At 46.3% G+C, this 16,664-nt stretch overlaps 1 protein-coding gene across 1 annotated transcript in view; it reads right to left on the bottom strand.

The window, feature by feature from the left end:
- Nucleotides 1-15,347, bottom strand: part of FGD3 (FYVE, RhoGEF and PH domain containing 3) — a 157,878-nt gene extending 142,531 nt beyond the window's left edge. The window contains exon 1 of the mRNA XM_075286920.1: nt 15,178-15,347. Coding sequence (XP_075143021.1) covers nt 15,178-15,226 — 49 coding nt within the window. The 5' untranslated portion in view covers nt 15,227-15,347. The remainder of the gene's footprint in view (nt 1-15,177) is intronic.
- Between the last annotated feature and the right edge of the window lie 1,317 nt (nt 15,348-16,664).

Raw genomic sequence — 16,664 nt, 5'->3', positions numbered from 1 at the left:
TGTGTAAGGACCACTGGGCACCATCATACCCTGTGGACTGTTATACCATGTGGAGGAACCACTGGGGACATCTGTACTCCATGGATGGGGGTCACAGGGGATAGTGGCCACATCACATGGCCACTATAAAATAGACAGAACAGAAGTTGTTGCGCCACCTACAAGTGTGTTGCAACGCCTTCAAATAGCTGCCAAGTGGGGGTTCCAGATGCTGGATCACCTCTGATCTTTATTATATTCCTGAGGAAAGATCATCAATAAATAAAAACTATACAACCGCAGGGGAGATTGGTAAATGAGGGGCACTTTAAATTTGAGAGAGCACACATGGGCATTATTAATTTAAAGATGCACACAGGGGTATTATTTATTTCCAGTGGATTTTATGTTATAATTTTGAGCAGCAGAAGGATGGAGACTTTGTGTAGTTGAGGACAATGTGGGTCAGGGGCTGGAAAAGTGAGGGTCCAAAGGTGTCTGTGTTACAAACTTTACACAGAGAGGTCATTGCTGGAAGAAGTGGTCATGGTGGCCCAGTCCAAATGGAAGAAACGAAAATGTGAACGATTACAGTCAGAGACATCACCTGTAAGTCACTAAAAGTTTCCTCTACTATATTCACCTAAATTGTCTGCAGAGCTGGTATATATCTCTATATGATAACTGTATAGAGATCATATTGATATACCTTGGTAGGTGACCCACTTGGATGTGTTCCCCCTCCCATCCTGAACCCCTAGCTATGCCCTTGCTTGTACTGTTACATCACTGTCTAGTCTTCTATATACTGACATCACTGTCTGTACTGTCTGTGTTGTGACATCACTGTGGTTACTATAATTATTTTTCTTGAGCTGCTATATCACTGTGTATACTATAATACACTGCTTCAGCAAAACTGCTTTGTTTGTCCACTATCTTACTTTATTCAATTCATTGTTGACACAGCCCTTGACTTATCTGCTCAAAAGTCAAGTGAGGTATCTGCTGCTCTCTTGGGGGAGGGAGGAGGGGCTAAGTGCACGGGAGCCAGCCTGTGTTTCTAGCTATTCCTGTGTCTACACCACATGTGATCTAGGTCCTGCTATCAGATAGAGGAGAGGAGCTGCTTTCATTTCTGAACTCGTCTTCTGTTCTCCCTGTTATCAGACTAGCTAATTCAATTGTGTTAATTATGGAAGAGACAGGCAGTCTCTGTATGTAACACAGAATGGAGTTGCTCCTGCCTGTACTTCATAGTCCAATATTGTGCATATCGTGTTGTTTGAGGACCTTTGATGACGTCACAGGCCCTTCAGCCACCCCATAGGATCACACTATGCGGTGGGCGAGCTGTATAACTCTCCTTACACTATGCCCCCAAGGTCGGGGGGGGGGGGGGGCTTGTAGGAAAATTCAGCAGTTCAACGTGGACAAGGAAAAGTTGTTCAGCCCTGGGCCCGCTTCCTCCAAGGGCCCCATAGCAGCTGCTTGATCTGCCTATATATTAAGCACATCACATCACTTATTTTGACATCATTGTCTTTAGTACCGGTATGCTTATATTGTGAAATCACTGGTCCAGATTTATTATGCTTTGTATGTCATACAAGTTTTAAAAAGTAGGGGGTTTTTTTGTGCAAAACTTTGCAACAAATAACTTTTTTTAAACTCTGCACCACATTCATCACTTTTTTTGAAAATAAGACATGATGAAGGTGTGCAGGAGAGGACTTCTATGTACTGATGTCACTCCTGATACATTTACTACTATCCACGTTCTATGACATCACTGTATGTTTCTTCCGTGCAGTTATATCACTGTTTGCATTATCCCCGTGCTGTGACATCACTGTGTGTATTATCTCCGTACTGTGACATCACTGTGTGTATTATCCCTGTACTGTGACATCACTGTGTATTATCCCTATACTGTGACATCACTGTGTATTATCCCTATACTGTGACATCACTGTGTGTATTATCCCCATACTGTGACATCACTGTGTGTATTATCCCTGTACTGTGACATCACTGTGTGTATTATCCCTGTACTGTGACATCACTGTGTGTATTATCCCTGTACTGTGACATCACTGTGTGCATTATCTCTTTGCTATCGCTGTTGCAGAGTTTGCTTTGAGCTTAGGAATGTCAAGTATATAATTTACTATATTCTGTTTGTTAGGACATAACCACCCTATTGTACTCACAAACGTCACATTTTTGTGACTAGCCTCACAGTACAGTCATATATATTGTACAACCATGTGGCTGCTGGCAGTTGTTAGACAAGAACTCTTTTACCACTCTATATGATCACATGATCCACGTCGGCGGCACAGCTGTGTGTTCCATGCTGCGTTTCAGGTGCCAAATATTTCTGAAGAGTTAGGCCTAACTATGTGGTCCTGTTGACCGCCTTCCTTTTCCCCAGCCTTAGCACCCACCCCTTGCTGGCACACTCAGCCCCTACTGATCACAGCTGCTGGTATGGATGTTTTACAAGCCAGTATTGAGCACGCCAGCTCCAAGGCAGGAGGTGCATTACATCTGTCAAATATTGGCCTCCACTAACTGCTCTACAGCTGTTGAAAAAAAAAAGCAAATGTTCATTCGCGACTATGACCCAGCTGTATTTTAGGAACCAAACATGGTCTAGCAAATTCAATTAGAACGTCAGTCTTCACAATAGAACAACATTTAACAGGCCAGAACAAAGTGCAGGACTACACATATAAACCCGAAAACAAACTGTATTAGATAATGCAGCATAGTTCCATAGACTTCTATATGGAGCAATGTAACGGCCATTTGCAAAGGGCCTAACTGCATCCCATTTACTACTCAGTCTTTCTGAAGCAGGTTCACACCTGTGTTTCTGTCCACCATTCTGCTCAAAAAATGTGGCAGAAACCCGGCAGACCCCATTATAGTTTCTGAGGGTAATGACTGAACGCCAATCCGAATAGGGACGGCGTTCCTGACTGTACAGCGTCCCTTTGGTAATTTTAACCCCTTCCTTTATGCTATTTATGTTAGCCATCTTCAGCCTGTTCTGGAGCATTCCACTTGAAAGAGAGATGTGGGGGATTTGGGTTTATTTCTCCTTGCACTAGAGGGTGTGTTTTTGTTTATTTTATGTTCAGTTCCCCCTGCTGCTAATTGGCTGATTTATGGTACAGCCTGATGTATAAGAGACTATGTTTAATTTTACCTGGCCTCTTTGACTCCCTGCAGAGCTTTTGGACCGAGTGTCTTCCTCCAGTTTTTTCTCTGCCTGTGGCTGTTTTGTCCTGAGGGATGTCGGACGAGAGCCTGGTCAATATTCTGCAAACCAGGATGAATACCGAGGGTCCTGGGTGGTTGCAGGGCTTGGTAGCCCAGCTCACGCCTGATCCGACGCCTGCGGTTCCTGGTGAGTGTTCCCAGCCTGAGCGTCGCTCTGGCCGGGTGTCCCGCCCCCCTGCTAGATTTAGTCCCAGCCCTTCTCCCCTTACCTGCAGTAATAGACGAGCCGGGGCCTCCAGGGTTCGGCCGGCACTGTCTGTTGCTAGGGAGGCGCACGGCTCCCAGTCGGAGAGCGCGCGGCCGCGGCTGGTGACGTACACGTCACTTCCGGTTCGCGGTCTTTTGTAGGCCTTCCGGTCATCGCGGGCTCCCCTTTGTTATTCGATTCGTCGGCGTCCCCGGGCAGTGTGCACGGCGCGATGGGTGGCCACCATAGTTCCTCTTCGGGGGTAGAAGATCCTGCGGCTGGCGTGCCTGGGGTTAACCCGGCCTCTGTAGTGCCCGGCCAGCTGCCTGTAGTTCAGGCTGCAGAGGGAGGGGGGGAGTCTTCTGGGCTAGTGCCCGCGGGCAGCATGGCTCCTGCTCCTCAGATAGCTTCCGGTGCTGCTATGTCTATGGGGATTAATGTGACTCATCTGGCGCAGGGAATTTCCGCTACTGCGGATGCTGCGCATTCTAGTGCCCCTAGTATGGGTGTGGGTCCCCCTCTTATTTCGACTCTTGTTACTCATCCTTCCCTAGGTGGCGTTTCATCGCCGGTTGCCAGCCAAGGTGCTATTGAGAGGTCTCGTGGAGTGCGCCGTTCCAGGTCATCCTCGGGGACCTCTTCCCAGGGCTCGCACGGGCGTAGGAGCCGCAGAGTCGCTGGGTGTCATAGACACTGCTCTCGCCACAGCTCGCGTGCATCACGACACAGTCGCAGCTCGAGGAGACCACGGCCTTCCCGCTGGCGTTCACCGTCATCCAGTGAGGACTCTTGCAGCTCTGGTGGCTACAGTAGATTGTCTCGCAGTCGTGATCATAGGCTGGAGCCTCGTTCCTCGGCTGTCCAGCCGTTTCGTGGGGAGAGTCGTTCTCGCACGGTTACTGAAGTGCCCACGGCGGTTGCTCCGCCTCCTGCGCCTGCTCCTTCGCCGCAGACTTCTGGTGAGTTTAATTTTGCTGGGGCTTGGGGGGCGGGTTCGGATGTTGCTGCTGTTGCTCCGGCCCTTAAGGCCCTACTTGCAGCAGCCCCTGCTGCTGCGGTCGCTCATCCACCTCCTCCCCCTCCCCCTCTAGCAGCTTTACACAAGGATGCCTTTTACTGTGGTGTTAGCCCGCTAGGGGCTCACCTAGATATGGAAATTAAGCAAAAAATTTGGGATAATCAATTCGTTGATATTTGGTCGCTAATCTCTACCGATCAACATACTATTGACCGTGAGAGGCGACCTTTTTCTGATCGTCCTGTAGAGCGCAAGCCAAAGGTGGCGCGCACTATGAACAACTGGATGCAGGCGTTTTTTGTCCTCGGTTGTGTCATGGGTGAGCATCACCCGGAGCGGTGCTCCGAGTTATTTTTATACATGGACACGATTTATAGTACGTTTAAGTCCCATGGAGGGAGCGCATGGTGGAAATATGACGAAGATTTCCGTCGCCGCCTTGCTCTCCAGCCATCACTGGGTTGGGGTGTGAAGGCCACTGACGTTTGGCTTCGCCTTATGACTTCTCAAAAACAGCCCTTTCAGTCTGGGGCCGCCGGACCCTCCTCTCCCCACGGCTCGGCGGCCGTTCGCAAGCCGGGAGCCTGCTGGCTTTTTAATGAAGGCCACTGCCGGTTCTTCGGCTTGTGCAAATACAAGCACGAATGCTTGCACTGCGGAGGAGCCCATTCTGCCTTGCGATGCACTCGTCCGGTCAAGCCCGGATCAAAATCTCCAGGTGCCTCTGAAGGGAAAGACTCCAGTGAGCGTCCCCACGATGCAGCCATGGTTAGAAATGTACCCCAACAGGGAGGCTTCCGCGGTCCTGAGTGATGGTTTCGTTTTTGGTTTTTTCATTCCTTTTATCCCTTCTGATCAGCCATATTTCTCTAGGAATCTCAAATCTGCCCGTGATTTGCCGTCGGTTCTCAGAGACAAATTTGTAAAGAGGTTAGCTTGGGTAGGATTGTTGGTCCGTTTTCCTCTCCTCCTTTTCACAATCTAAGAGTTTCCCCCCTAGGTATCGTCCCCAAGAAGGAGAGTGGTAAATTCCATCTTATCCATCATCTGTCCCATCCGAAAGGGTCTTCGGTCAACGATGGCATTTCCAGGTCTTTGGCATCGGTCTCTTACGTGTCCTTTGACCGGGCGGTGTCATTGCTCCAGGTGGCGGGTCCGGGTGCCCTTATGGCGAAATCGGATATCGAGTCGGCCTTCCGTCTCCTCCCTGTCCACCCGGAATGCTACCATCTCTTGGGTTGCTCTATGGATGGTCAATTTTATTTCGACTCCTGCCTTCCCATGGGGTGTTCCATATCTTGCCACTTTTTCGAGCTTTTCAGCTCTTTTCTCGAGTGGGTGGTGAGATATGAAACCAAGTGCAGATCTATTATACATTATCTGGACGATTTTCTTTTTGTTGGTCCTGCTTCCGATTCCCGCTGTCAGTTTCTCCTTGATTCTTTTAGGTCCCTGATGTCCCATTTCGGGGTTCCTTTGTCCCCAGAGAAGACGGTTGGCCCTACCACTGTTCTTTCTTTTCTAGGTATTGAGTTGGATTCCATTTCGATGGTTTTCCGTCTTCCTGGGGACAAATTGGAACGCTTAACTGATTTGCTTCGTGGTTTCCTTGCGGTTTCCAAGGTCACTTTGAAGCAAATGCAGTCCCTGCTAGGCTTATTGGTCTTTACCTGTAGAATCATGCCTATGGGTAGAGTTTTCTCCCGCAGATTATCCCTTTCTACTAGGGGAATTTCTTCCCCTTATCACAGAATTCGTTTGACGCGGTCATTGAAATCTGATTTATCTGTCTGGATGAGCTTCCTGGAGAAATACAATGGTCGGACCTGTATGCAATCTCTGGAAGTGTCCAATCAGGACATATCCTTGTATACAGACGCCGCAGGTTCCCTGGGCTTCGGCGCTATTCTAGGCCGGGAGTGGTGCGCCTCGTCTTGGCCGCCGGAGTGGGCGACAACCGGTTTGTGTAAGAACCTTACCTTATTAGAGCTGTTCCCAATTGTAGTTTCTGTCATTCTGTGGGGTCCGCTTCTTCGCGATAGGCGAGTTACCTTCTGGTGTGATAACGAAAGCGTAGTACATGCCATTAACAACCTTACTTCTTCTTCTCTCCCAGTTCTGTCTCTTCTTCGGCACATGGTCCTAAGATGCCTGGAGATGAACATCTGGTTTAGGGCTCGTCATGTCCCGGGCTGCAAGAACAACGTTGCTGACGCTTTATCTCGCTTTAATTGGCAGGTATTTCGGGAGCTGTTGCCGGAGGCATCGGAGGAGGGTTTGGAGTGCCCCCCTTACCTATGGGATATCCCGACCAGAGAATGATGTCCTTGGTCCAGAACTCAGTAGCTCCGGCTACATGGGCTGGTTATGGTAAGGCGTGGAGAGAATGGTGTGACTGTGTCGATCTTGAGCGAGTGGATGTCTCTGTGGAGGATAGGTGGAAAGTTGTGTACCGTTATTTGTCTGTTTTGCGTGACTCGGGTGTTTCAGCTGCGGTAGCATCCCGCCGTATTTCTGGTTTAAATTTCCATTTTCAACTTAGGGGTTGGGGTAATTTGTTTCAGTCCTTTGTTCTGCGTCAGGCCCTTAAGGGTTGGCGTAGGGAAGTAGTCTGTAAGGATTCACGTCGTCCGGTGTCGTATGCTTTGTTGTGCCGTCTTGTCTCTGCTCTGCCATGCATATGTTCTTCTAGTTATGAGTCCTTAGTTTTTGGAGCCTGTTTTTCTTTGGCCTTTTTTGGGGCCCTTCGTTTAGGTGAGCTGGTCCCGTCTTCTAGGTCTCGCCCGGGTGGGCTTCTTTTTGAGGACGTCCTTCTTTGTAATGACTCGCTTCGTATCCGTATCAGGAGATCTAAGACGGATTCTTTAGGTAAGGGAGCATGGATCCATCTACAGAGGGTCGACGGAGATGTATGTCCTGTACGGTCTGTTAGTGACTACTTGTCCCGGAGGGCTCAGGGTTCTTCCTTTCTGGTACACGAGTCCGGCTTTCCTGTGACTTCTTTTCAGTTTCGGTCTGTCTTTAACAAGTCTTTGTCTTTTCTGGGCGCTGATCCTAGCGAGTATGGTACCCACTCTTTTAGAATCGGAGCTGCCACTGAGGCGTCTAGAGCAGGTTTGTCGGTCGAATCTGTCCAGAGGATAGGCAGGTGGAGGTCTTCTTGCTACGCTGGGTATGTTCGTCCGGAATTGATGGTTTAACTGTTGTGATTTTTCCCTTCCCTTTACAGGTCTTCGGAGGCCTCACATTTGTTTTCTAGGTCACAGTTACGTTTTTTGGGCGGCTCAAAGGGCTGAAGTCAGACCCGGGGGGAAGTCCCTTGGTTTTCGTGAAATGGACGTCGAATGGAGAGGAATCCGCGGTTTGAAGTGGTGTCAGGTCTTGCCGGAAGCCATTTCCATAGGTCAAGTAGCTCCTCCTCCTGTGATTCTTGTAATTCATGCGGGAGGGAACGATCTTTGCGTTATGAGAGTTGCTGAACTTATTACTCTAATGAGGGCAGATATGGAGAGGATTGCTAGTTATTTTTCAGAGGTCATCCTAGTTTGGTCAGAAATGATTTCCCGAGTGACATGGCAGGGTGCCAGGGATGCTGCGGCTGTTGAAAAGGCGCATAGAACAGTTAATGCCCGGCTATCGCGCTTCGTGTGTTCAAAGGGATGGGTAGTCGTACGCCATAGGCAGCTGGAAGGCGACAATCGTAGATTGATGCGATCCGATGGCGTGCACCTAAACGACATTGGATTAGATATTTTCTTGTCAGGCCTTCAAGACGGGGTCGAGCAAGCTCTGTTTCTTTTGGGGGGGGTCGGAGCCCAGTGTAAACACTGGCCTCCTCCTTGGCGGTTTATTATGTATATGGGAGTGGAGGTGACATGCTCGTGGGGAGTCTCACGGCTGGCATACCACGCCACGCCTACTTAGGTATATGCTAATTTATATATATATGATGGTAATATATATATAGAGATACCGCTTTACGTTTACTGATATCAGTTTATGAGGTTGTTATCAATAAAGAGCTGTGGCCGACCCCGTCCACCAAATTATTTGAGTTTAACTTCCGTGTGTGGTGTTTTTATTGAAGATGAGCATAGGGTTAGGGTTTGCTTTACGCTGTTTAGTCTGTGCAGTCCCATTTTTTAAGGGGATTGGGTTTTAGTTATTCAGGTCCCCAAGAGGACCTGAAGAACAAAAGCTCCAACGCAGCTGTGAACCTACTGTAACATCATGGATAGTACCCAGAAAAATATCTCCTACCTGAATTACCTCCAAAGCCTGTCCTCCAAGGCAACCCACCCATGAGAGAAACTGCCACTTAAATAGGGAGTCATTGCCACCCAGGGTTACCTGAGCATGCCTGAATTCAGTGAATCGCACCAACAGTGAGCAATAAAACAGTTTCTCCCCAGTACAACATGCACGGCTATGTTCTACCTCAAAGGCATGACTGAACTATACAGTTTCCAAAAAGTCCTTGAAGACAGACTTCACAATGATCTGCACCAAATAAAGTGACATGAGCAAACAACGTAGTGTAAGTACATCACATCGCTGTAAGGAGGACGTGGTCTATGGATTTTAATGGACACCATATCAATTATAATTATCAGTCTCTTTCTTCAGCAATAACAGCTTATCCTAGCCGCAGGTTCCCTACACTTAGCTCATCTCGAAGGAGCCGGTCACGTGAGTAAGGGTAGTCTGGTTTTGGCTAGACAATTCCTTTAAAGTGGCTCTCTGGCCAGGTTTACTTTACAGAATATTATTAAAGGGGAATTCCCACTACATTTATTACCCATCCCCTCCCCTATCCTATATATGTCTGATTGCTGGAGTCACTGATAGCTAAAATGGTAGTTCCAAGCCCCTCAGTCTCCTCACTGCATTTGATTTGTTTGCAGTAGTTCTCGTGTATGTGCTCTGCTGCTCCAATCAGTGGCGGCCATTTACCATTCCATCTACAGATTTTTTTATTTGCCAAAGATTTACCACTTTACTCTTCCTGCACCCCTGACTCTAAGGATTGGTGGGTTCCTCACAATGGGGGCCTGAATTGCCCAATTAGAAAAAAAAAAAAAGTGACTTCTGTTTTGCGCTACCCACGCCACTTTCATGGACAGGGGCATGGTGTAGGCAGTGTGCCAGATTTATTATTTATGCCAGTTTGCTTAGTTGGCTTGAATGATCCCTGAAATCTACACCAGCTTGTATCTCAGTGTGCAGACGCAAGGTACGCCTGATTTATGAAGAGGTGTGTGCCTCCGCCAGTGCAGGGTATATGAGCACTGGCATTGAACATGCCAGCCTTCAAAAATCTCCTCCAAAAATGACTTGAGTTTGAGATCTGGGTAATCTGAGAAAAAAATGGTTGCCTGATAATATCATTGGGAGCGCTTGTTTTTTTTCCCTAGAAATTGGACTGTCAATAGTAAAGGAAAAGCAGTTTGACAGGTAAACTATGCCTATGTTCACATCTAGAGGTTTTTCAGATTTGTAGAGCAGATATGTCATTAGACTACAGCAGGGGTAGGCAACCTTCAGCACTCCAGCTGTTGTAAAACTACAACTCCCAGCATGCATACTTGCTCTGCTTTTCCTGGAACTCCCATGGAAGAGAATGGAGCACGTTGGGAGTTGTAGTTTCGCAGCGGCTGGAGTGCCAAAGGCATACTTCCCAACCGTCCCGATTTCCACGAGACATTCACGAATTCGGTGTCCTGTTCCGTGGTCCCGGTCGGCGGGAGGTGTGTCCCGATTTCAACTCATCGGCGTTCGGAGGATGCCGATGAGTTGAACACATATGCAAGTAAAGCAGGAGCTGTCACAGCTCAGCTCCTGCCTTACTGCTGCGCTCCAGCTTTGGCGTGTGTAGGCGCGATGTGATGATGTCACATCAGGCCTATAACTATGTGAGTGGAGTGAGAGAGCGGCGGGGGAGCGTTGGAAGGTGAGTATAAGTATTTGTGTTAAACATTCAGGGGAACGTAATGTAGGGGGCCTGGGGGCCTATAGGGGGGGGAGAACGGCATCACATTGGGGCAGATGAAGGGGGGACGGCATCACATTGGGGCAGATGAAGGGGGGGAGAACGGCATGACACTGGGGCAGATGAAGGGGGCACATGAATCTGGGGGAAGAGATGGAGGGGGGACATGAAACTGGGGGCAGATAAAGGGGTTATATGAAACTGTGGGAGAGATGGAGGGGGGAATATAATTTACAGGTGACTATAGGAGGATTATAATGTGTGGGGGCACATGAAAAATGAATGATAATGGGCGGAGTTAACAAAAGTGGGCGGAGCTAAGTTTGCCATGGCACGCACATGCACCGCATATTTTGTCCCTCTTTCGGCTCTTCAAAAGTTGGGAGTTATGCCAAAAGGTTGCTGACCCCTGGACTACAGTATGCTGTCCTATGTAAGGGTAGTGCAATATGGGGATCAATATCTAAAACAGACCCAAAAAAATTGCTGTAGTGCTTTTTAGCTAATAGGAGCGATCGATGAATACAGCAGACACAGACGGGGGGCATAGCAACAGGGGATGTACCAGGCCCTGGACCCTAAGGGGGCCTCAAAGGTCCCTCTGCCCCATAAAATATACCCCCATTCTAAAAGGCACAAGGTAGGTAGGGGTCCATTACAGATCTTGCACTGGGGGCCCAGGACCTTCAAGTTATAATTCTGATCAGATGTATAGTGTAGTGTATGTGCCGCAGCCCAGATGGAGGGAACCGGGGATGGGAGAAGTAATAGCAGTAACAGCATCGCCAGATTGGTTAAGTGCCCTTAATCAATCTCCCCAGCACACTTCCTAGGCTGGACACTGACGAGGGGGGCTTGCTGTGCTATCGGACGGTGAAAAAAGAAAATCCGAAAGGCTTCGGGCCTACTTGGTGATGTCCCAGATGTCACAAGGGCTGGGCTTGCGTCATTATGCGTCGTGACTCAAGCCAGGCTCAAGTGACGTCTCTTTCATCATTGAACATGGCTGACATCAGCAGGGAGTGCGCCAGAGTCCAGGAGAGGAAAGTAACAGTGTTTTGTAATGTTTGTATCCTCCCCTGGGTCTCCGATTATTATACTCTGGGGTCTATCAAATATTCGCCTTGGTGCCCAGCCATTCCTAGTTATGCCACTGGTTAGACCTCATGCACACAATCAAATTTGCAGGCCGAGTAGGTCCAGCTTTGTTTTCTTTAACACAGATCACATCACATCAGACTGTCTTCTCTGAATCATTCATTTCTATTGCGAATTCTGTCCCAGTCAGGTATCACAGGTAGGATCCGCTCTATAATTATCGGATGGGTATGGAGCATTTGAGCCCTGCTCAGATGGCACGCTCTGTCTTTTACTTGGGGCCTTACTGAGCTGCATCATTTGCAATATAACAAAATCCCTCAGGGTATAACCACATGTGACAAAAGAAAGAGTGTGCAGAAAATCTGCAACATTTTACACTACCAGCAACACGAGTAAGATTTAAGACAGCAACCACACGCTGCAAAGAAGAAGATTGATGAATTTACACAACGAAAAATCATCTGCAGGTGGATACGAGAGCCAGACACCTATCCATGCTGCAAAGAGTAATGGCTGCCACGGACAATAAATCCCTTAATAAAGTTTGTATCACCATGACTTCACGTGCGCCAATCTGTAATAATACCAGCCCTAGGTGAACTTTTTCTGAAAGTGTGAAGCGATACAGAGAGACAGAGGAATCTCCAAGCTAGAAAAACAATGCCTCAAAAACTCCCTGGCTTGGTACCATGTCTTCCAAGGACCCAGCAAATTAACCCCGACTAGGACTATCACCTGACATGTCTTCATGGCGATGGTGCACGTTCCCTTTAACCCTTTGCGTACAATCTTCACATAAAGACGCGGCTTATCCCCGGCACTGCGTATTCCTAGACATTATCTGCTCTCGTAGGAAATATAATTAGGGTCTATGGTTCTGACAATTTACTCTGTGAGCTACAATTAATATTAGTAATCTGTACTCTCTGCATTTCCGCGCACACTTTTGCAGATTTTAATTACGGTTGACATGTTTCGCCTGTAATTATCCGTCTGGCAGCTACATGTACAGTCTGCACTCATTACACTGAGAAAAATGAATAGCTGTTTGTGCACAAAATATAATGACACCCTCTGGTACTATAATAAGTTAATGTTACAGAACAGCCCTCGCTGCAGGAGCACATCCCAGGCAGGGCCGCACGCAGTCTGGAGGAAACCTCATACAGACACATGTCAGCGCTCCCTGTCGCTAGGTTACAGCCATTGATGAGCCAGATTTATGGCGGCTCCCGTGTCATTACTCCCAGTTTTTGGGTCTCATGTGGATGTCTCAGAAATATTCATTGGTAGGAAATTTATCGTCTGCACTCTAACTATTGTCACCCATATGGCAAGTGAAACCAGGTGAATACGTGAGCCAGCCACGTATAAAGAGTAATGGCCGCCACAGACAATAAATCTCTTAATAAAGTTTGTATCATTCTGTATCACCATAACATCATGTGCGCCAATCTGTAATAATACAAGCCCTGTTATCTATCACAGGCAGGGTAAGTGTAATGATCTGTTCGCCACAGATGATCAGATCCTGAACAGAAAATTATAAGACGCAATTCACATAGCAGTAGAAGGTACCAGGGGTCTGATTTATTAAAACAAGTACTTCATACCCTGGTCTTATCCACTGTCTACACTGGTGTGAGATGCGTCAGAATTATTAAGAGGCCTGGTGCGCCCTGAGGTAGAGGGGATCCATGTACCAAAATTGAAATCTATTCCCCAATCAGGGCCTACCATAGATTATAGTTAGAATTTTCGCCAGTTTTGTGCCACAAGTTATAGAACGTTTATTAGGCCAAGGTGCCCCGCAGGGAAAAATTGCGACTGATTTTCTGCCTTGTAAGGGGGCATTCACACTTGCACCGCTGTCAGCCTGCCATAATTCCACTGAAATTCTAGGAAAAACTGCTTGGGTACGGCATGCCGGCGGTCAGTTTAAAAACCCATTCATTTGAATGGGTTATAAAACAAACCGACATTATCTGTATGCAGCCTCTTCGCCGTGAAACCGTTTCTTTGCGTGGACACAAAGTCGGACATGCAGGACTTTGTGTCTGTGCAAAAAAAAAATGGTATCATGGTGAAGGCGCTGCATATGGATACCAGCGGTTTGCTTTAAAAACCCATTCAAATGAATGTTTTTTTAAACTGACCACTGGGAAGCCGTCCCCTATTCAGTTTTTCCTGGAATTTCGGCAGAATCACGGCGGGTGGACATCGGCGCAAGTGTGAACGCCACTTGAGCCATAAAATATAATGCACAAGGCATGATAAGTCAGCCCCACAAACCTAGAGGTCAAATCCTTACCAATAGGAATAGTCCTTTAACCATTTTCTTGTGCTGTGATCACCTGCAAAACCTGAATGTGGTGTGTCAGTCATGTTTTTTGGCACTAAAGTTGCATGCACACACTGCGGTAGCTACATGTAGCCACTAGTGAATGCAGGATCATACGGTATAATTGTGCAGGCATCTACTGTTTTAGGTATCAATATCAGGGACTTTCTGATAATATAATTTTAGTGCACATAAACCACTTGAACCCTGTCCTTAGACTTGCACGCCAATGTGTAACATCTTGCATGAAAGCATGTGCAAAGTTGCACATATGTATGGGTAAAGTTGCATGCTATGTTATATGTGATTTTAGCCTTTTAATCCACAGTATGCAAATAAATTCACTTTATATTTGACATTTTTTGCAATTCAATTTCATACCACCCAATAGCGATATATATATATAACTATTTCACTTCGATCTAATGCAATTGCATTAATACAATATAACTGTGGCCACAGAACCCTGTCTTTACTCTGACAACCTTACATTGTATTATATGGATGATGTATGGCCCTGCGTCCATCTAGGAGGGGTATAAAACATGTAAAAATGGACACGTGGATAATTTGCATTGAAATCCGGTGTCTATACTAATAATAGCTGCAATAATGAATTGTGACATGGATTTAGCTCATACAATACATCACGAATGATTCTAATATATTTTACCATCTTCTTGCTGTCCGATCATTAATGGGTTAATCCCACTTAATATCTAACAGTAATTCATTTGTTTCCCAAAGTTTCTTAGGTTCTTATATGACAAATAAGATCTTCGCTTCTTCCTTCACTAGTCCAGACTGCAGGCTCTAAGTCAGGACAATATACTCTTTATATTACTACAGTGGAATTTGTCAGCTAGATCCCTATACAAAGTCAGATGTCCCAGAGATTGCGATCACCATGAAAATAGTCTACGCCATGCCCGGCGGGGAAGCGAGACACAAAAATATCCCAAATCCTAAGACGTTAAAGGATTTTCTATCAGGATTTTTCATTAGCAATTCAGCATTAAATGGTTGTTGTGAACCAAGCCAAGGATTTCCCTGGTGGAGACGGCAAATTAACAAACACTGGTGGAACAGCTGTAGGAAAGCGATGTCTGTCCATGGGAATAACCCCCCATTGCAGATTCCCAGAATCAGTCAGCAACAGACATGGAATAACACAGGTTAAATCACAGAGCACAAATCCGGTTTCCTAAAAGCGGCTTAAAGGCATATTGGATTTAAAGGGAAAAAAAAAGAGAAAAGTTTTACAAACTTACCATCTGCCCCTGGCTGCAGTTTGGGTCTGTTCCCAGTCATCATGCTCATAGCCCCCTGACTTCCTCAGCAGGGATTTATTGCCTGCACTCCTAGATGGATTCCCTGTTGCTTTTTTCTTCTTTTTTTGGCTTTCTGGAAAGAAGTAACCAGTGCATTAAATACAGGGCTCCTCTAGATGTAGCAACATAGTCCTTGCTGCAATGGATAACTGTGCTGTGAAGAGCTACAATCCTGTATCACAGTGTCACAGGCAAACACCAGCCCACAGAGCCACAGACCAATCACAAGTGCAGGGGAGGACTGTGGGATCACTCCGAGCTGTCATCATATCGGGGAGACTGACTTAAGAAACAGGAAAATAAAGTTACAATATTGAGGAGAGTTTATCATGTAATAATAATTAACCCATGTCATAGTAAGACTGATACATTGTGACTCATAAGGGGAAGTAGAGTTATGTGTGCTGTCTATAGCTAAGGCTACGCAGCTGTCTATCTATCTATCTATCTATCTATCTATCTATCTATTTACACAATATTGCATGGAAAAATTGAACAGGATATACACAATACAATCTGAAGCTATATATCTATTATAATTTTAGGGTGGGGGGCTTTCATTTTAGCCCACATGACCTAATTGATTATTTTCTTATGACCTCATGCACACATGTATTATCACAGGTCCTTGTTGTGGGGCCTTAAATCCAGAGACAGAAATTAGGACAGGTCCTGTTCCTGTCCATTTTGTAGTCCGGGTTCATCAATTACAATGTGTGGGTCAGTGGATGGCACGGACGGCATACAGATATCAGCCATGTATCATTCCTATCGTTTTCTTGCGGACTCATACATGCACAAATTGTATTAAAATCTTAAAGGTATGTTTACACAATGGATTTTTTTTTAGCCAAAAAATTCAGCTTTAGGAATCTGCAAGGAGTTTGTATGTTCTCCCCACGTTTTACCGGAATCCGCATCAAAATCCAAGTAAAAAAAATGCTTCCCATTGAATTCAATGGGAACCAGTCATTTGCTTTGACACTTCCTGCGTCAAAATCCGGACCAAAAAACTACGTGTGAACTTACCCTTACTTTGAGAAGATCAAGCATGATGTGTTCACATGTTGCAATTGGCACTGAATTTGTCAAGCAGAAAATTTCTACATCAGGAATTTTAAGCAGATTTTTTTTCTGCTTGACAAAATCTGACTCGGATTTTGATGCTAAATTTGAAGCGGATTTTGAAAAATTCCATGTCAAATTCCGCTCCAACAGAAAAAGTGTATTTTTTGCTTCCCAGTCGTTTAATTTGGACTTCTCAGCTGAAAAAATCAGCCACTGCCTCCTAAAGAAATGAATGGGACACAGATTTCAGGTGAAAGTTGAGGAACATTTTGGGGTGGAATCTTAAGGCCTCCTGCACACAATCATAGTGTTTTTTTGCTGTTTGCAAATACTGATCTGCAATCCACAAAAAAATTTCC

Source organism: Leptodactylus fuscus, chromosome 9 (assembly GCF_031893055.1).
Source record: "Leptodactylus fuscus isolate aLepFus1 chromosome 9, aLepFus1.hap2, whole genome shotgun sequence".
NCBI lineage: Eukaryota > Metazoa > Chordata > Amphibia > Anura > Leptodactylidae > Leptodactylus > Leptodactylus fuscus.
Note: the sequence above shows the minus strand (reverse complement) of the source record. Positions and strands in the feature narration are given on the sequence as shown.